This window comes from Onychostruthus taczanowskii, unplaced genomic scaffold (genome assembly GCF_017590055.1).
Source record: "Onychostruthus taczanowskii isolate IOZ18803 unplaced genomic scaffold, ASM1759005v1 scaffold33, whole genome shotgun sequence".
In the NCBI taxonomy this organism is placed as follows: Eukaryota; Metazoa; Chordata; class Aves; order Passeriformes; family Passeridae; genus Onychostruthus; species Onychostruthus taczanowskii.
The window spans coordinates 8029391-8051266 of record NW_024500683.1 but is presented as its reverse complement, the minus strand read 5'-3'; the positions used below and the strand labels follow the sequence as shown (position 1 = coordinate 8051266).

Genomic DNA, 21876 nt, shown 5'->3' with positions numbered 1-21876 from the left:
TATGCAAGTAACAAAAACAAAAGAAAAACGAGTAAGGAGCGAACTTCTGGAATTTAATTATTGCGGTAGAACTGTCCAAAATAGTTTATGGATTTTGTTTTTTAAATGCTCCATATTCTTAAATTAAAACAAAACAGTTACCTCAAGAAATGGACAATTATGACATGTTGATACAGAATGGTGTGTACATAGGTAGGTCTACCTATTTTGTATTTTCTTAGTGGTGTTTAAAAAATTCTAGGGGTCAGAATTTCATAGTCTGCTAAATTCTGTGCAGAGACCTTGCTCATACTGTCTGAGGAGGTTATTTGCTAAATTTAATTACACAAAGTAGTCCTTTGAGTAAAAGAACACTGAAGTAAAAGAAGAAAACAGTTCAATGTGTTACTGTCTAGTTCATAACCCAGCCATCTATTTTAAGGTACACTGCACATAACAAAAACAGAGATAATTTGAAGAGAGAAAATATCTAATTTTTGAAATATGTAATAACATATTTCAGTAATTTTTGAAATATGTAATAACATATAACTTCAGTGCCTGTATTTTAATGCAGGCACTGAAGTTACAAAGCTAAGTACTCTATCTGAAAGCCTCATCAGATAATCCTTGTCAGACTTTTTTCCACAGAACATAATTAGTTTGAAAATACCACAAAAAGCTAGGTCTTTAAAGATTTGGGGGCATTTCCAGTTAAGCACATTTGTTGAAACATTCCAGAAGCACAGTTATAGTTACCTGTTGTGGAAATATGATACTGAGTGAGAAACTGTGATTGTGGAAATATGATACTGAATGAAGAGCTGTGGCATTTTAATTCCAAATGCAGAAATCTTTCTGACCTGTTTTAAAGCAGTAACAGTGGCATTGTTGGCTGCCTTTCATTTCACACTGATGTTCATACAGACTTTCTAGTCTTAAAAACTCAAATGGAACTTGGTCATAGCTGCTTTTTGTCATACAGTGTGTGTGGGGACTCATAATATATATAGTGCATGCAAAAAGAAACAGACATGGATTTAAGCATAACTTTTCCTTACTCACTAGATCTAAATCTGGCAGTCTCTTTGATCAGTCTTGGCTGAATCTGTGTAAGGAATCTAAAATTTTCCCTAAAGAAAAGAAACCCCTGATATGGTACAAAAAAGCTTCTTGTCGATGCCTATTGGAGGCACTGCTGTCCTAACAGCGCAGAAGTTTCTGAAAATTATACTGAATATACTTCAGTTTGGAGATTATGAAAGCAATCACTTTGACTAGAAGCTACTTCTCTTGTGAGAAACCTGGAAATATAGAAAGCATTGTAACATAAAAGTTAAAAATAATCCAGTACTTTACTTTTTTTTCCTAATTTAGTGACTTCCACTGGCTGTCCTAAATTACAGTAAAAATACACTGATTTTTATTTTTTGTTTTTCAACAGCCATGAATAAAGCAATTACACTGTAAGTAATAAGCATTGAACTATTGAACTATTCTAGTTTTGGTTTTAAATTGCAGATCTGTGGGTCTAAATTGGATTGGTGCCTGAAACAGTAAAAATGCAAAAAAAACATCCTATTTTGATCTATTTTATACTTATAAAATACATAAATGCAATAAGAGAAATCTCTTCACCTGTTAAAAAAAAAGCAAGAACTGACATTAAATATTTCAAAATAATCTGTATTAACAGGTTACAAAATATTTATATAAATAAATACACACACACGCACACATTGGAATTTCATTGAAAAACTTGCTGTCAGCAGTGCCATAAGCTGAAATGCAAAACACCTGTGAATATGAGGTGTGCCAAAAATCTTTCATTGTAATTATGAACATAGTTAACTAAATTAATGCATTATGAAAATTGAGAATGGTATTTCACTTAGGACAGTTTAATTAATTTCAATGTCATGGTTGGCTCTTGAAGGTCAGCAGGTTGTCCAGGAAGGATTTTAATGGTAATAACTGTACACTCCTTTTTCCTTCCATTCTCAAATTTGTTCAAGACCACAAAACTGAGAAAATCCCAATTTAAATGTTTAATTTGTTTTCGAGTTGTAAAATATTCCTTGGTGTTTCACAGAATCTGCAGTTTTTGCTTCCTTGGTGGTTTTTAGTCATGCTTTGGGGTTCTCTGTGCCTGGGAATTTGAAGTGAGTGGCTCTTTGCATTGTAATTCCTATGCTCCGTGTTCATTCTCCTCAAAATCCCAGTGGCCGGCCTTTAGTTTTGAGCTCATTCATAGAGACATGACCTTCCCCCAAGACTAGCAGTCATTCTAGTATTTTAATGAATGCTATTTCTTCCTATAAAGCAGTCTTGTGTACTTCTCGATTATATACCACTGCTTGTACTGTGTTCATGTGTCCTATTTGTGAGCCTTGTCATTGCTTTCCTTTTCAGATATGATTTTCTAATTGATTTTACTGGGAGTTGTTTTGAAAAGGAGCTGGGGAAATGGGAGCCTGTGATCAGTGTTTGTAGCCTTGAAAACTCACAGCTTGTTTGGGCTCTCCCTGTTCATCTTTGCAGCCATTTCTGGACTGTGAAGTCAGCAGAGGCTGATAAATCAGAGAGATTCACAGTTTTTGATGTCAGAAGGGACTGTAATCATAATGACATCTGACTACCTGCACAACACAAGCCTGACAGTGTTGCATCTTGAAAGAACTGATACTAAGAATAAATCTGACCTTAAAACAGGTGGTGCTAGTCTTACCATCAACACTTCTGGGTAACTAATTCATAATTGCCCAGGAGATAAGGTTTTTTTGGACAATCACTTTGCTCTAAATGATGGAATTTGCTTGAGAAAACCCAGGTTCCAAGCCCAGACCAAGCCTACTTGAGCTTTCTGCTTGTGTATCTCATCATTCAACATGACAGCCAAAAGAGAAGGTGCAAAGAATTCTAAATGCAGGACTGGAGGGTGAGGTGAGGCTCGGGCTGATCCATAGCGGCAGGAGTTGCTTTCATGGAGACCTTGGGATGCTCAGCCTCTCTCTCCACAATCCCTGGCTGTTGGCCTCTGAGAAGCTGCTCACACAGCAGGGATCAGTGCACAAGGGCACTGGCGAGGAGCAGGGTGTCCTCACCTCCTCTGAGCATCACCTTAGCGTGACCAGAGTGTTTGCAGTGGCAGAGCTCATTAGCAATGGGCTGACTCAGGTGTCCCTGCACAGGACAGCAGCGTGACACGCACACACATACCCTGTTCAGTTTCCCAGATAAAAATAGATGCAATATGTTATTCTTGCATTTATGGAATGGTTTGCACCTTGCAGAGGAAAAGCTATCTGTGTGCATTTAAGTGTTAACTTAAGAGGAATTTAAAAAGAGACTTACTTTTTTTCTGGTAATTCTTCCAGAGTCTTCTATGACAGAGAATAATAGAAACAGATTTCAGTACGTTTCTGTTTTTTTAATTGCTCCAGGGATGATTTGGGAGGTTGTAAATAACATTACTCTTTTAAAAATATATTTTTATGCTAATATCTTCTGGAAGTGGATAAATTTGGAGTGATTTACATGTTTTTTCTAGTTCCCTGCATTTGTCTGCATTCAGAGGTCTTTTACATCCTTAAAAAAATGGCAGTTTTTGTATGTTTTTATTTTTTGTTGAATATAAAAAAAATTCTCATTAAATACATTGGTCTAGGACTTGGAAGACTTGTATACAAATTCCTTGTAGAACACAGACTCCTCATCTATAAATATGAATATAATCTCAGAGTGATTTGTGAAAACATAATGATAGTTTGGCATACTCGTGCTAGGGGTAGGGAACAGTTTATGTTTATGCTGAAATCTACCTTTTTCAGGTGCTTCCAATGTTTTAAAACTTTATATTTTGCATTAATCTTTTGTGTATTTGTTTTGTCTGAGATTGTTTGCTTTAGAACATTGACGCAGAAATATTTCAGTGACATCCAAATATGAAACAGAGTTGTTTGCTTCCCCATTATCTGCCCATCTTCTGATGTTACTTTTTTTCTCACAATGTCCCTCTATGCATGAGAAACAAGAGAATAGCTTTTCTGTTGTTCACTTGAAATAGGGTTTCTAATTTAGGTTGCATTTCAGCAAATGCTCAGTCACCCAGAGAAGTGTCGTGAAAGTCTTACCTTTGTATACCTGAGTCTTGTTTAATTACAAAAATTGTTCCCTGTGTTAGTGAAAATTACGTATATTGCACATCTAAGATTGAAAAGAGACTGGAGTATCTTTTAGTTACCAGATGCTAGTCTCAGTAAACCAAAAGATATAATAGTCTCACTGAAAAATTCCTTCCTGACAGCTGTACTTCTTGAGTGAATGCACACTGTACTAATATCTGAAAGCAGATTCAAAATTACAGTGAGAGACTCTGAAGAGCAGGAAAAGGTATACACCTTTTTAAGAGAGAAAGAAAAATGGATAAAAACTGTCCTGTTACTACAATCTGATGTGATTGCTCTTTTTTTCTTTTGTCTATACAGTGCTGGTTTGAAACTTTTTATCTGAAGGAAATAGGCAAATAATAAAACGGGTTTTTTTCACTCAGTGTGTGTGCACATGTGCACATTCCTCTATGTGCACACTGTGCTACAGAAAGTGTGGATTCCATGCATGCACACAGGCACAGGGAGCAGAGCAGTCTGGGATGGGGAGAGGCTTTCTGCCATGAACTCAGAGAGTGGGCAGGTTACTCAAGGGGACATGTTTCCTGAGACCTGAGAGGTACTTTGTAATAACAAATATTTATTTGAAAGGCACTATTTTGCATTGAAAAGCAACACTTTACACAGTGTTCTTGGAATAAAATGTTCACCTCTCCTCCACAGATGTATATTGCATGTTCTCACCTCCATCCTTGCTCCAAACAACTGATGTTGTCTCATATATTTAGCTATTAGCATGCTTGGCACATTTTCCAGCAGAGCCAATTTGCCAATAGAACATGGCTTAATGTAAATCCATGGGTGGTTTGGTCAGTGTTGTTTCTGCTTTCACTCCTTGTTGATGGCAAATAAGTGAATTTCCCTCTCAGCCCCTCATGTTTCCTAGCATATATGCCCTTGAGGTACACAGATGTTCAACACAGGAATGATGTTTTGTGGTTACAGAGGTTTCACTGGCACAAATAGACAGCAGATCTTGCAAAGAAAGGTGCTGGAGAGCTGCAGTAGGTACCATTGAGACTGATTTTCTTCTTCCTCCATTCCTAAATTCAGGTGTCTGCTGTGATGTTTTGGAGAATACCACCTTGCTCTAGCAGGAGTTTTGCATTTCTTGCCAATGTTCAGCAGGCTTCCTGATTATGTCTCTGATTATCATTACCCACATGGAGGTTAGGTGTGTGTGTGTGAACTGGCATGCAATGCAGATTAGGAGGAATATTTTGTAGAAAGGGGAATGCTCTCACATACATGAAGCTGTACAGTGGAAGACCTGTCATAACATGTTTCTCTTTTTCTTAAAAAAACCCTATTAACTTGCCATTAACTTGGTCACTAGTTCAATTGAGTATAAAGGGTTCAGTTACCTGCACAGTGATAACTCATTTATTTGAATAAGTGCTCATTTTAATGATTCTTGAATGAGTGCTTCATTATGCATGCTATCCTTGTGAGAATGAGGAAAAAATGAGAGGAGCAGAGCATAGTGCCCATCTGTGGCTGAGGCAGATGGAATCTGCGTCGCGGAAGGAAGGCTTGCAGCCTGGCTGTGTGTCTGCTCCTTCCCAGATGTGTCCTGGAAGTGGCCTAGGGCTCTGATTTAAGAAAACATTATGAATACACTTAATTAACTTGTAACCATCAAAAATAAACGTCTACATTTAATCGGAAAGAGTAGTAGATAGCAAAGATGGAGTATTATAAATACCTGACCAGATCTTATCACAAGGATCAAATAATCTTTCCTTTGATTTTGCATAATTGTAGTATCAGATTGCAATTGATGAATTAATACTTGTGTGGTCTTATGGAAGAGCTGTGCAGATCAGTGAAAGCTGATGCTAACTGCATTTTCAAAATAATAGTGTCACCAAGATAATTGTAAAGCTGTATTGCTTCTTGCTTGACAGAGATGGTTATTCAAAAGTCAGCTCACAGAGAGGCAAAAGATCAGTTGAGCAAAAACCTGGCAGAAACAAGACAGAAATGTTTCTTTAATTTTTTTTTCACTTGTGTCTTTTAATTCCATTTCTTCTGCCTTGACTTGCAGCTCCCTCAAATATCTCACTACCTGTGCAGGATTCATGCTCGAACAAGAATTGTCAGGTTTCACTTAAAAAGCTTTTAAAAATTGAAATTATTTTTATAAATGTAGTATTTTTAAGCATAGCATTGGTACTGAAGTTATAATTCTTGAATAATTTAATATTTTTAATTGTAATTATTTTATTGCTTTTGTTTTTAAGTGCTGCACTTGATCAGAAATTAAATTATGTTTAGTACCTTGTTTAGTTCCAATTCACAATTCACTCCACTGGGGCTACAAGAATTGCAGCATTACTTATCTTCTTCACTTCAGTTTGCTTCATGGGAGGTTTGAGCAGGGTTCTTATAATTGCTTCCCCACTATTTCAGACATCTTGCTCCATATGTTATTGTGCATAAAAATTTGAATCTGTTTTCTTCCTGAAAAGCTGCACATAATTGCTTATTAACAAGACTAATCTTTTCTTATCTTTAGGACATTCTGCCGATGCTTTCAGACTAGTCTGCAATTATTTTTTTCCTTTTTCATTTAATCTATAATAAATAACCTAGCATGCCATGGTAATGGATTTCACCTGAGGACCTGAACATGATCTGCAGACAACAATTAATTAATTAGTTTCAGAACCTGTCTTAAATAGGTGAAATTGAAATGCAGTCTGCCAGCACACAGTCATTAGCAATATGTTGCACAAGTAGCTGTGGCTGCTCTATGAGCAGCTGGTGTAATCTGCTTCTCTTGAGTATCAGGGAAGGTTCCTGCTCAATTGGCAGCATGTTTAAAAAAGTAAATAGTTTAAATCATCTGATTAGGTTGTTACTGGCATTCAGATGTGACTGTGTGCCATATGGATTTATGCAGGCTTACATTATGTCTGTGATATATGTTTCAGAATAGTGATCTGATATAATTGCTGTTGCTTTTTTTGCAACATAAATGTTATTACAGGTGTTGTCCAGTCATTCTATTTTTACTTATAAATGCATTTTACTAGATAATGTAGCTAAACTGGAAACATTTTAAAGGTAAACAGAGAATCTGGCAGAGCTAAACCTTGCAGAAACTTTTCATTATTCATCCTCTCTTACTTATACCAGAGGATCACTGGCTTTCCTTTGTACTGACCCATCACTGACCTGTGACCAGTAATTTTAAACAGCCTGCATTCTGTATTTTTCTGGTTTACTCTAACCATATTACTGCCTGAGTTGGCCTCCTTAAACATATTTAGGTACATCTATATAATTTGAAATTAGTAGCATTGAAGCAAATAGTAGTCGTAGCAGGAATCAAAAGCCTTGTTGTGAATACCATAAGGGTATAGTCATAAAATGTGGAATAGAAAGGGGAGTATTTTTAAGCTTGTATAAAATGCATAGGAGCCCATTTTATGCCCACATTCAGTATCTAATATCAGGGTTTTTTTCAGTCTCAAATTTAAATTAGTTTGGAGCTCTTCCCTTGAAAGAAGGAAGAAGGGACAAGAAGGGAGAAAGAATTCAGGGAATCAAGTGGTAGAGGGAAGAGGGAAGTAAGGCAAAAGCAGTCACAGAGGGAAGGGAGGGGGGAACAGAAATAGGCCATAATAATCTGTGAATTATAGTGGGTTTGCATCCCCTTTTGTAAGAGCTGTATGAAAATCTTTAATATCATTGAGCCTTACCAGCTTCTAGAAATATGTAATCAGAATGTTTTCATTGGAGAACTACTTTACACATCTGACCAATAACCAGGTCTTAAGTGTGTACACCTCATGTGTCTTTTACTGACTCTCAATGACAAGTATGAAGCTGAATACAAAAGCTGTATTTCGAAAAAGGATGAAATAAGCAATATTGGAAAAGGTGTTTTCCCATTTACCGTTCCCTAAATATGTGATTAGCCTTCATTTCTGTATTAATTGACTATTTGTTGGTTTTCCTTTCAGAAGTCAGGCTGAAAAACCAGCTTGGGTCATCAAGCTGTTTCTTAAATTGTGGCCATAAGCATTATTTCCCTGATACTCAGAAGTTTAATTAAAAATGACCAACAGCAAAATTATTTTGCTGTCTTGCATGTGTTCCATCCAGGTCTGCTAATTGCAGCTGCAACAAGTATTACTGTATTGCAGTAGACTGTAATGTTCCTTCTTAACCTAAATACAAAGAAATTATGCTACTACTTTCCAAAGATAAACAGGAGCCTCTGTTGAGGCTTCCTTTCTGCACTTCAGTATTACCTTCTCTAGACCATGAACTAGAGGAGGTTTGTAACCAAAATTGCTTCTAGTCTCATTTGGAGTTCTATGGACATACATCAGTGTCTTATGCAAGGACTCCCAATTTTTTATTCCTCTTTTTTTCCTACATTTATCTCTGAAACACTTTCTCTACCAGTGTTCCTTATTCAGTCTGTCTTTCGGAAGAAGTTTTGAGTGTCTATAGAGGACTAACCTTCGACAATTAATGATATAATTAGGACTTGTTTCTCAGTATTAAGGTCATTAAGTCATTTATATAATCAGGTCATGCTCATTGGTCTGCAGCCCTTCACTGATTTGAAATCTAGTGATTGAACTTGGTTTTGTTTGGTTTGGTTTTTTTGTTGTTTTTTGTTTTGTTTTGTGAGGGTTTTGGATTTTTTGTTGTTGTTGTTTTTGTTGTTGTTGATGATTTAAATTGGGCACTGCCTACAAAAATAGGTTTGTTTTCTTTTGGATGCAATGCCTTCCGTGTTAGAAAATATTAGTCTTTGCATGAATTTGTGTTTGCTTGATACAGGGTCACCCTGGTGTAAGGCTCGTGGACTTAGCACTACACGGCTTACAAGTCTTCCTCAACTGTAGGCTTTTATTTTTCCACTTGCTAAAAATGTTGACAGGCCATCCATGTGGACTGTGCCTAACATACTGCATATAGGTATTCCAAAGCCTATCTTTCTGAATCATAAGCCATTCTGAAACACATCAGGTTTGTCTGCTGAGTTGGATACACCAAAATTTTCATGTGCATAGAAATGCAAAAATAAGTGTTTTCTGCTTTTGAGACACTTTATTTCATCTAACTCCATTCTTTTCCAGCATCTACTGTGGAGTCAGTCAGCAGTTTCCACCCCTGTATTACTTATCTGCCCTTCTTTCTGGATTCTCATCTGTGCAAGTTGTTCCTGCTGTACCTACTTATTCTTGTAAGCAAGAGCAAGGGATTTCAGGCAGTTTACTATTAAGGTATTAAAGATGACAAACAGTACACAGCTCTTGCATAAGCAAACTTAAAAGCAAAATTATCCTTCCTGGTTTAGAAAAGTTGGTCTGAATCATCTCTTCTTCCTATAAATCTGCCTTTGATGAAGAGAATCTTTGATTGTTTCCAAGCGACTAATTAACAAATGCCAGCAGAGTTCTATACTTTAAGAAATGCTTTTGTTATAGATTAAAGTTCACAGCCTGTAAATGTTCATTTATATTGTGGGGTTTTATACATTGTCTAGCATTTTTCAATATATAAACTCTCAGGAAGAGGGGTTTAGTATTGAAAATGTATACAGGATTCTTGAGGAAACCCAAGTGAATCAGTGGGAAGGCAGACTGACTCAGAACAACACTCCATTCCCAATCTAAGAAACCCCACCAAAATGTACTGTTAAAGGTGGCAAACCCCCAAAATATTCTGTAGAATTGTTATCTAGATTAGCTGAAATCTCATACATTTACTTTAACTCTTTGATAGGCAGTCAGTTATTTGAATATTTCTTGAAAGAAATCACAGGAGTGTTGATGTCCAATCTAGTTAACTGTGGCATGAGGAGCATTTTTAAGCAGGCGTAATTTGAAAGGACAATTTTAGTGCATTTAAAAAAATGCTTTTGTCCCTTTGCCTTCCCCTTATCCCCCTGCATTTGAGGTATTCCTTTCCCTTGTTCTCAGGTGTGAGATAATTATTTCAGGTATTTAAAGAGTTTTTAACTTTGCAGTAGTAACTCATACTACTGAGACTTTTAAATAAAATAATTAAGATTTTTCACACTGTTGTGCATTGTTTGTTTTTGTGCAGTTACTAAATACACACACATGAATATGTAAGTGCTTCTACTTATAAAGAAATTTAAAATAAAAAGTATAACATTATAATATTAATTCAAGTAGCCTAAACATTCACTAAATATTAAGGGATCCCATAAGAACCCACATATTGAAGCTGTTAATACTCTTTTAAATAAAAAAAAAAGTATTTCTGAAGCAACAAGTCTTTGAAATTCATCAGAGAGAAAGCCAGAGGCTAGAGAAGTACCTTTGATTTTTGTCATGAATTTCCATTGTAGTACAGCAGAGTCGTAGGCCGTCAGGAATCCTTGCATTTCCTTTCTGACTGCTTTCCTCAGAAAAGTCTTGGCAGCTTCTCAACAACTGAATATGAACATTCTGAAGAGCTAAATACAAATATTAGAATCTTGCTACCCAACCAGCTGCAGCCCACATGGCACTGGGAATACAGCAGTGATACCAATGGCAAGAGAAGAAAGGGCAGAGGAAGGTCCCTAATGCATTCACTCCATCTTTCCAAGGATTTGCTGTGCTGCCTTATGTCCTTTCCTGTAGGAACTCTGCCTGCCTCTGTTCTCAATGACAGAACACAACTTGCTTGCTAAATACCAAAAGCATTTTAGTTGTTGATGGGAGCACGGCAAGCAGGAAGGAGAGTGTTAAAATTGAGCATTGTGAACGCTTGTTGTTTTAATCATGCATGACAGATTTTTGCAATTTAGGTAAATATTTTCTTGTCTATGGTGTGCCAGCACTGAGCAGCAGCTGTTTCTTTGCAGATCCTTCATTCCAAGGATTAGGTTTATAAATGCTCTTTGGAAAGTCCCCATAAAGAATGCCTGGAATATCCCCTTTCATCTTCTCGTTGGCATGACTTGCTGACACTCAATTCTGCATGTGTGGAAGTAAAGCTTCAGAGGAATTACTGCCTGTGCTGCTGGCCAGAGTGAGGAAGTGTTACCTGTAATTTGGTCAGCTCACGATAAGTTCTTACTAATCCTTCAGCCAGAATAACAACTACCAAACTCGTAGATAAAGATCACATTTACAGAATTAATGTAGCTCACTCCCATGGGTTTTGCAAGATAAAATTCCCAGTTGCCTGAATTTCAAGAGGTGACAGAGAAGGTGTCACTTTAAGGTGTTGTATATATGACTTGTAGCTTGGCTTGCATTAGCTTTGTGAAAGGTAATGCAGAAGGCTTCTATACATTAACTTTTCAGAGCAAACAGACTTATTTACATTTCAGAGAACTTTGCTTTTGTTTTGGTTTTAGTTTCACCTGTCAAAGAGCTAATGCTGGTCTTCTGATCTGCTTTTTTTAGACATACTAAGCTACAGAAAAGTTCCCAAATTGAGCAAAAGGCAGAATTCTTGTGTAGTTTTAAGATTCTTCATTGTAAAAATTTGATCTTCCCAGTGTTTTTCAAAGTAAAATTGCATCCTTTCTCAGAGCTCTTGTTTTTACTGTCATATTACTCTTCACCAACAGAGTCAGACATTTTCCTCTGTTACTGGTAGCTAGAAAGTTCCCCTACTGCACATCTTTTGCATGTGTTCCTTAGACAGAACAGATAAGGCTTTACCATGTGGACTACACAGGTAAACGCAGTTAAAAATGAGCTGGGGTTGTTCAGCCTGGAGAAGAGGAGACTTGGAGGTGACCTTATCACTCTCTACAACTTCCTGAAGGGTGGCTGTGCTCAGGTGTCCCAGGCAGCAACTGACAGAACCAGAGGACACAGTCTTAAGCTGTGCCAAGGGAAATGTAGGTTGGATATTAGGAAAAAGTTTTTCACGGAAAGAGTAATTAAATACTGGAATTGTCTGCCCAGGGAAGTGGTGGAGTCACCATTCCTGGATGTGTTTAAGAAAAGACTGGATGTGGCACTCGGTGCCATGGTTTAGTTGAGGTGTTCAGGCATGGGTTGGACTCGATCTTTAAGGTCTCTTCCAACCTTGTCGTTCTGTGAATTCTGTGAAAACTATTTGTATAGTTGCCTTAAGTGGTTACCCACCTTCACAATTTTCTAATGGTTTGCATTGGTTTTTCTTGTTCTATTGCAGGAGATAGTTAGAAGTTTGGTTTATGTTTTCTGGACAGTGAACTTATTGATATGATTTTTTGGTGGTGGTGAACTTTCCTGATGAGCTGTTGAAGAGAGAAACTGTTGAGGTTATTGAAGATTGCTAATGTACATGTTGGAAGTTAATTTTTATTCCATATAAACTTAGTTTTTACTTTAAAATCCTTAGATTTTGTAGGTGATACATGGCATGATAAAATGAGGCTTGGTGATGAGAACAAAAGGTGTATTTGGTTTTGAGAGCCTGTTCCTCAGAATAAATGGTAGAACTGTTTTGGAGCAGGAGGAGGAAAAGAGGATAAGTGAGGGTTAGGAGAGCTGATTCTGAGTTGATGTAGCTGCCTGTAATAATGAAATGCCAGACTTCACCCTGTAGTTAATTAAATTGCTTTTAAAGAATGCAATAATGGGAGAACATTTCCAAATACACTGCATAGTTATGGTATATCGCTCTGTGTCTGTAGAGCCAAATTAAATATATTAAATAAGATCTCAGGGGGTCAATTATGATGATAATACAAGTAGTGACAATGCAACAAGTAGTGATATTAATTTCATGAATGTTGCACAGGTATAAATCATCTCAGTATTTGTTCCATTATATTGCCACAGAAATTGTAGGAGAATGGATAGTACTCAGATGGTTGATTACTATTTATATTATTGTATTAGGCTGTATTTACAGAGCAAGGCTCCCCTCATTATATTGCACTTTGGCGCTTTATTGCAAGACTTCTCATTTGTTACTGTATTGTGAGACCTCAGCAATTCATCCAGCACAAATGGTTTCAAAGTAGACATTGCAATAAAAGGATGTGTTGTGCAAAGCATTTCAGGGCTGTCTTCAATTTTGCAAATTAATACCAAATTAATGAACTTTTGTCTTAGAAGCACTCTGCTGTGAGCAACAGTGCCAGAAAGAAAGGAGAACAGATGATTTATTAGGGAGTTGTTAATATGAATTACAGGAAAAGTAAACTGGATCTGAACCCCTCAACCATAAAAACCAACATAATATAATTGAGAAAAGAACCACAGTAATTTGTGGGACATATTATATAGCTTACAAGAGGGAAGGTTGTCTGCATTGACCACCAAATTTGTCTATTCTGATGCCAGAAACTCCCCAGTCCATTTGCTGCCTGCCTCCTGTTGTAGCAGCATGGTACACAGCACTGTATCCTCCTTCTGCACTGTTGCACTTGCCTGCTCTCTGAGAGAGACCAGACACGGAAAGCACTGAGCTGTGCCTCAAGGAGATTCTCCCCAAAACAGAGATCTGCAAAAAGAGGACTGGAGTAAAGAGAAAAGGTCAATGAAAATAGAGTAAATAATTCTGTCAGATATGTGGTTCTTTGTTCTTGGGGTGAGAAAGGGTGGTGACATTTAGAGCACTGCACAGCATTATGGATTTTTGTCATGCAATGCCCAAAGTAAGCCACATGTGGATTACAAGAAATCAATACTCTTGCAGAGTAGGGTAGATCTTCAGCATTATTCCTCACCAAGTTATTGATATTGGTAGGTGTCACTAGTAAAGCCTGCCCTAAGGAAGCAGTTTTAGTAGAGGACTCCTGTATTTTTATTGTTTATAGCAAACGAGTTGTTAAATGACACACACTGCAATAGAATCATAATTCATATTTGTGAAAGAAGTGGTAATGCTGAGATAATGAAACTGTCAAGGGTTCACAAAACAGACTTACTGAGCACTAGCAGTAAAGGCCTTTTGTTACATTTATGCTTGAATGTCAGCACACACCTATTAAAATGTTCGTTTTGATGTCCTAAAACTCAATGAAGATTAAAATCCACTTAGTTTTTCTTATCAAAAATTGAATAAATAAAGCAGAAAAACTCCTTCTCTTTTTATAGTCTCTGTTTGTTTTCTTTAGGCCTTACAGCAAAGTTTATAATTACTACCAAACACAGCAAAATTTGCTTTCATTTTGACAATGATGGGAGTGAAGATCTCTGAATCATTGAGTTGCAGCCTTTGGTCAGTTGGAAGTCTCCAGCCCAGCCTCCTGCTTAAAGCATGGCTAGTGGTAATACCTGAACAGGTTGCCCAGGGCTTTATCCAGCAGGGTCTGGAAAACCTCCAAGAATGCAAACTGGACTGCTCTGGGCAACCTGCTCTTCTGCTGGGATGTCCTTGTGGGAATAAGGGGGTTTCCCTGTATCCAGGCAGAACGGTTCTGGTTTCAGTTTGACCATTGTCTTTTGTCCTGCCACCACTGCAGAGAACCTGACTTTGTCCTTCAAGAACTTGCCTGTAAAGTATCAGGAACTGCTGTAAGATTCCCTGAAGCCATCTTTGCTCCAGGCTGAGCAACCCATATCCTTCATACAGTCTGCACAGGGCAAGTGCCCTCTTGGTGGCCCTCCCCTGGATGCACTCAGGAGTTGTTTAATGATAAGTGTAACTGTTGGGATTGGCAACTTCTTTCTAGATAAGCCTCTGAATAGAATTAGTTTCTGAAGGTGAGAACCATCTAAGCAAATAGAATGCACATGGATAGGCCCAAACTAGCGCTAACTTACCCTGTAGCATACTAGGTACCACAGAACTGAACATTGACCTCCATTTACTGTGTCATGTTATCCACTCTGTTGCCATGTCACCATGTACATAATTTCCTGTTTATCAAGGATATGCAAGATATTTCAGCTATAGCTTTTTTTTTTTTTTTTTTTTTTTTTTTTTTTTAACCAACAAATGCATATGTGCCTTCATGAACCTTGTCACCGGTACTTTTTGTAGGAGTCAGTAATTTACCAAAATTGAAGAATGAGGATTTTGAAAGAATGAAAAGAGTACTCTGTATTCTTACACAGTGATGATAGTTTGGAGATACTGAGCTTTAAAATGGTACTTTCCTCACTAACATGCAAATTAAATAAATCAGCTTACTGAAAAATATTGTTTAGAATATTTGCATAAAAATAGTCCTATTCAACAAAATTATACTTTCCTCTCTGTATTTACATGTTTTTAAATGCCAGAGTGGGGTGTGTAGTTTACTTTTCTGTTGCAAAGCATAGTCTTAGTGTCAAGCCAGTAAGAAGGATAATAGCATATGGTTCTACTGCTGCCATCAGATAAGTTGAGCATTTTGTCAGATTCATTAAGAGTCATTTTGTGCTTGACTTCAGCAGATTTTCCTGTTCTGGAAGGATGTCATTGAAACCAAATTTTAAGCTTAAAAACAACCATCGCTTAAAAAAATAAAATGGGTAGATGAGATAAAAACACTAGCAGTGACAATCAAAGATTATTTTAATTTTGGGAGAAAAAAGCCAGCATAAAAACTGTTTTCTGCCCTGTCTTCACTTTTTGTTGATCACTGAAATGTGCTCTTCTATCTGTACCCACTTAGGTGGTGGTAGTTCCCTCTTGCTGTGCATAATAATTTCAGTGCTGTGTGATATTATGCACAGCAAGTGTCTGTTCTACCAACTATTTTCTCCTTCCTGGAGGTGTAACGTGCTTGCTTAGCTGTTCCCAAATGAGGGTCATTTTTGATGAGGGTGATAATCAGTTTGACAAGGTTTGGAAAGTTCTCCCAGAATTCTGGTGCTTTCATCCAAAGACTTCTATACCCATCCACTTTTCCTGGAACGGTTGGAAGGCCACTGTATTTGCTTCAAAAGCATGAGTGGTTCATTTTAAAAAGATCTTTGCATGGTGGAAAACAAATACGCTTCGGAAAAAAAAGGCAGTTTGTAAGGAGGCCTCCTGTATGACACTAGAGCTTTCTGCCTTGAGGAGGTTTTCTTGACTCAGGATAGTGTTGTTATGCCTAAAAGAAACATAATGTATGGAATAGGCAATTTTCTGATGTATTACTGCAGTTTGAATTATATCAGTTTTTCTTCCTTGCTGAAATCCACTGTTGTGTTCTTGTAAGTACCAGGGTGGAAATTAGCTCTGCAATTGCAAAAACAAAAGTAAAAACACAGCAGTGAAATCTTTTCTTCCAAAGTGATGCAGCAAGTAACTAATCCTGCAGCTGTTGTTGCAGCTTTAATTAAAGGTAGGTACACATTATAGAATACCTCGCTGAAGTAATTTCCTAATCTTGGTCTCCGTAATTAATCAAAACTTGGAACCCTGAATACCATATTTGTCTTTTCCCATGTGCAATACTCCCTTCTGCTGCAAAATAGGCAAACTGGGGAAATGTACACATACCCCTGTCAAATGGAGAAAGAAAAAGGAAGTTTAATACATTTAAAGACCAGACTATTCCATGACCTTTATGGAATCCACTCCTTCTGAATCAAAACCTATAGTTTATGGTCAAACATCCGTTTTGGTTTATGGAAATCAGTATGTAGAAATTACCTTATCACTGTTAATGACTTTTTACATATTGTGTGTATCATGTGTGTATCATATATGTATCACATGCATTGTTCAAATTTGGCACTCTTCTCCAGCAGCTGAGCCTAATTATGTTTGTGTTTAATAGATCAGTTGAGTGTTGCTAAGAGTAATTGGGCAGCCTAATGAGGACATGCAACAAGAGTCACCTCTGGTTTGTAGGAAATGCACAAATGGGTGCCCATTTGGTTGTCAAATCATGACTACTGTGGCTGTGCATCTATGTACTCAAATTCTGGTAAGGACTTTTCAGACAGCACAAGCTTTGGGTTTCAAAAGATAATCCCTATTCCAGCTCTGGAAGTGAAACCTGCATTTTCTTGCAAGACTACTTGATGCTTTGCAGAGTTACTCCAGATTTAATAAGATAAATGGTTTAAGAATAATTCTACTAGTGAAGACAAAGAGGGTCCCCTGTTCATTCCCAAGTGAAATATCTGCACAATAGTGCACATGCATCCTTCTTATGGCACCAGCTTACTGGCCTGCTTGCTTATGTGTTTATTTCTCTACCTTCTTCTTCATAAAGATAGATGTGGCCATTCTAGTCAGTGCTGGGTTTTAGTTTTTATTACATGTTCTTGTGGGTTTTTTTCTGCATCTTTCCAGTTTAGCAGTCTTTGCAACTGCAAAATGCTGCAAAACTGTGAATATCTTAGATATCTGCCGTAGGAAAGTGTTAAAATTATTTTTGAGGACCGTGCTGTGGGTTTTGAATATTTAATGTACTCCTATCCATGTATACTAATGAATTCATTCAGGACTTTTTTTCTTACATTTAAATTTATCCTAGAATGCAATGAGCACCCATTTCTTGAAGATCTGAAGAATAGGAAAGTCTAGAAAGAAATTAGGGGTTCAGAGGAAGGGGGAAACAGGTAACAAGACTATTTGAGAACAGATTATTTTTTGGTCTTTACCTACCATACTTGATATGTCTTGGCAGTTTTCTTCTCAGATGGAAGTGAAACAAGACATGAATAAATAGGGTTGCCTTATTCAGTTAATGCTGTGTATCTCAGAAACAAGACCAAGCAGAAGGTGCAGTCTGAAGGTGATGAGATCCTTGGAGTCAAGATAAACATTTGTGTTCTCAGTCCTTTGATAAAGAAATATATTCTGTACTGGACATAAACATGTTTAGGTTTTACTTTCAAAAATCAGTAAAGGAAATGAGGTTGTGCATTGGCATGTTGTCTGAGATTTTCGAAAGAATGGAATTCTTTGATGCTGTTCAGTTCCTCTCTGACTGGTGAATTTGTGAAGAATGTTTATTGCCAGGTGACATGTAATGAAGAGGCCAAATTCATTCCTTTTCTCATATTCAGGAGTTGTCTTTTTACCTTTTCTAATTGTTTCCATTATTTTTTTACTTTTACTTTATGTAAGTCATCTCTCATTTATATTTCTAGTGATTTAATTACATATTTGGCATAAATGAAACTTTTAGTTCTAAGCAGGTGGAATTCAAAAAATGTAATTCATACAACTGACTGGAGACATAACTTCTACCTGGTTGTGTGCAACAGCATTTACCTGTGTGAGGTAAATAGTTCTAGAATAAGATGAGTACTTGCAACTTAACAATTACACCTTTAAAGTTGATGTACAGGTAGTTTAAAGATTAGTGAAAATGGTAAAACATGCTCTGATCTGTGAAAGGTTTTATTTGTTTTGAATTTGCACCTAAGACATATCATTGGAACTTTTCATGAAAATACTAGTGGATAAAAATAATACCTTTAGAAGTTACACAGACACTGATTCTTCCTCTTATTTCCTTTCACGTTTCAGCAGTAGTTCTTCCCAAATTACTAATGGTATGTCAACAGTATAACATTTCTATATATATATATATCTCCAAAATACCACTAGAGGGACATTGCTTTTCCAAATCAGACACACTCACTTTATCCCTGTGGTTTGAAGGGTGTTGGTAGCTGGTGTTCAGCATGCTGATCTTCTCCAGCCAAGCTCTCATGAGCTGAGGACGTTTCGTCCCAGTAAGTGTGCCTCCAGCTCTTCAGTGTCTGCTTATTAGCTACTTCAAGCTCTTGAGCCATTAGCTTTAGAGAAAATGATGAAAGACTGAGAAGCCTTGTGTACAAAAATTTTATCTGATTTTTTTTAATGCATACTGCAATTTTGAAGATTTTTCCACAGCATTTGTATTGCTGTTTTTCCCTCCCTTTCTCTTTTACTGTGTTTCCTTTTCTGTCATAAAACCAGTCCCTACACACACCCATGTCATGGTTTAACCCCAGGTAGCAGCAAAGTTCCACACACCCACTTGCTCATTCACCCCCTTAGTGCTATGGAGGAGAGAATTGGAAAGAAACCCTTGTCGGTTGAGATAAGAACAGATTAATAATTGAATAAGTAAATTTACTATAGTAAAGTACATTTTTACATAGAAAGTAAAGTATAATAGTAATAAAAGGATACTATTTGTGTTTATAACAATAATTGTAAGTTAAATGATAGAGAGAGAGAGAGAGAGAGAGAGAGAGAGAGGTAAAACCCAATGAAACAAGTGATGCGCGTTACAGTTGCTTACCACTCACTGACCAATGCCCAGACAGTCCCTGAGCAGTGATTGGCCCCTCCCAGCCCACTCCCCTCAGTTTACACACTGACCATGACATTCTGCAGTATGGAATATCCTTTTGGCCAGTTTGGATCGGCTGTCCTGATTGTGCGCCTCCTGGTTTCTTGTGCACCTGCTCACTGGTAGAGCATGGAACACTGACAAGTCCTTCACTTGGGGTAACCACTACTTAGCAACAACCACATGAGTTTGTTATTAACATTATTCTTGTGCTAAATCCCAACCACAGCATGGTACCTTCTATCAGGAACAAAATCAACTTGATTCCAGACAAAACCAAGACAATCCACAACTCATTTTGCTGGACTTTGGTATTTGTGACAACGCCGCACAGGTGGTCACTTGATTTCTCAAAAAGAAGATCCAGTGGTCTTGAAAGCTTTCAGGTTAAGTGGAACAGCATGGAAAATAGAACATTTTAATGTGTAAAAAATGTTCGTGTATTAGCTGCTCAGCACAGGCTTCAGTGGAAAATTCTGTATATGAGTTTATACAATACAATAATTTGTATCTTTCCTGTTTGATTCAGGTCATTGCCATTGTTATGGATATGTTTACAGATGTGGATATTTTTAGAGAAATTGTGGAAGCATCTGCTAGAGGAATTGCAGTGTATATCCTGCTTGATGAATCGAACTTCAGTCACTTTCTGAAGATGACAGAGAAACAAGGCTGTCAAGTTCAAAGGCTCAGGGTAAGGCATACTGTCTTCTTTTGCATGAACATTCACTACTTACTCCTCCACAGCCCACTGAAAAGTGATTGTTATTGGAAAAGTGGTTATTAAATACTGATTTTTCAAATTAACAACCAGGTATAAATAGGTAAGCTCTCAGCAGAACTTTCTCTAAAGATACGTTTTTTTAAAGCATCTTTTTCAAGTGTCAAAACAAGAGCATTTCACAGAATGTCATAACTTCCATATATATATATATGTTATAAAATTTCCATTATTGTGTATTTAGGAGTACTGTATATTTGAAAAACTAAGCTTTTTTTAATCCTTTCTCCTATAGTTGCCTGCTAATAAAGTAGTAAGACTTAGATAAATTAATAAGTTGTGTACTTCATTTAATAATTTCTTCTTTAAAGTTCTGCATTAAAATACTTTAGGAGGCCCAAGAATCTATTTTAGTAGTGTTTTCGTGAAAATCCGTATTTTCATGTCTGTGCTCTGTCCTATTCCTTTTACGCATTAAATATGTAACTTTATCCTGTAAGAGAGATAACAAGATGACATTTACATTCTCATGATGTCCTGCACTGCCTACATGTTTATCAGGTGTCAGAATATAAACCATGAGCTGCCCTGAACTGACATAAGTGCTTCATAAATGCTTGTAGGTTTACTCTACTGTTGACAATACTAAAGAAGTCCCAAGGATGTTGTCGGAGTCTGCTTGCAAAGTTCTGAGCACTGCCTTAGCTCATTGCTCCATTTGAAATTCCTTGCCTCTGTAACTAGTTAAGCTACATTCATGCCAGTCAAAAGTATTATGAAAGTTCTTTTTAGCAGCGCCTGCTTTAAGAACCCAGTCCAAGAATTGGATAGGGATGTGGTGTATTTGTGAGCAAAAAGAGGACTTTCTGGTAGATGTTTGGAGCAAACTCTATTTTATACCCATTTTTATTCTGGAGTGTTGACTTATGTCCTCAGAAGTATTCTCATTCAACTTTCCATGCTTGTTTCTTGCTGTCTGGTTGCCTAATACACAGAGTTGTGGGAACTTCTGAGGAAAAACCACCAAAACTGTGGTGTTTATAAATACTGGTAGTGATTGCCTTCATGAAGTCAGTATTTGGCAGTACTTCCATACTCTGGAACTTGAGATACCACCATTTGCTGATTACTTGGGTTAATTATGCCATAGAGGTTGCCAGAAATGGTCTATGTCTATATATGGATTGAGTTTTGTCTTCCGAAATAAAAAAAATCAAGGCTGTGCCTTTCAAGTGATGTCTCAAAAATGCCATATGTATTTTCAAATTAATTTCATGCAGTGTGTACCCACAGCTGTTTCAAGAGCTTACCTTCTTTGGATTCAAGTTGTCTTTTTAAGGCAGTTCTATAGAGTTTTACGTATTTATACCATGGTTGAAAATTTAATATACATAGATTAGAGTGGATTAGTGTGGATTGGAGAGGGTTGTATGTAGCCTCTTCAGTGACATTGTGTTTCATACATTTCTGGGTTTTGTTGGGAGAAATAAAATACATCTTTATTCTGCAAGGTTAACTTAGAATACTGAGCTTAATCAGAAAATAAAAAATATATGCCGAAAGAGCTAAGCAATAATCCTGTTGTGTGCTGAGTTTCCAGTTTAGCTGTTCAAATTAATGGTCTTCTCATCCATGGGCTACTCCCAGTGACTGTTGCTCTGGGAGTAGCAGTTTACTGCTCCTGCGTATTAACTCCTGTTCCTTTTTAGAGGATAATAGGGAAATGCCAGTGACTATGAAAGAACAGCCAGTATTTTGAACATGTTTTCTCCCATTTCCTTTTTCACATCACTCTAGGTTCAAAAAAAATATAAACAACTTCACCTTTTTGTACACTTGGCTTCTGGTCTTGCCCTTCT

General features: G+C 37.1%; 1 protein-coding gene across 1 annotated transcript in view; it reads left to right on the top strand.

Annotated features, from left to right (window-relative positions):
* FAM83B (family with sequence similarity 83 member B) overlaps positions 1 to 21876 on the top strand; it is a 49666-nt gene that overhangs the window by 16687 nt on the left and 11103 nt on the right. Inside the window, exon 3 of the mRNA XM_041410692.1 lies at positions 19826 to 19990. Coding sequence (XP_041266626.1) covers positions 19826 to 19990 — 165 coding nt within the window. The remainder of the gene's footprint in view (positions 1 to 19825; positions 19991 to 21876) is intronic.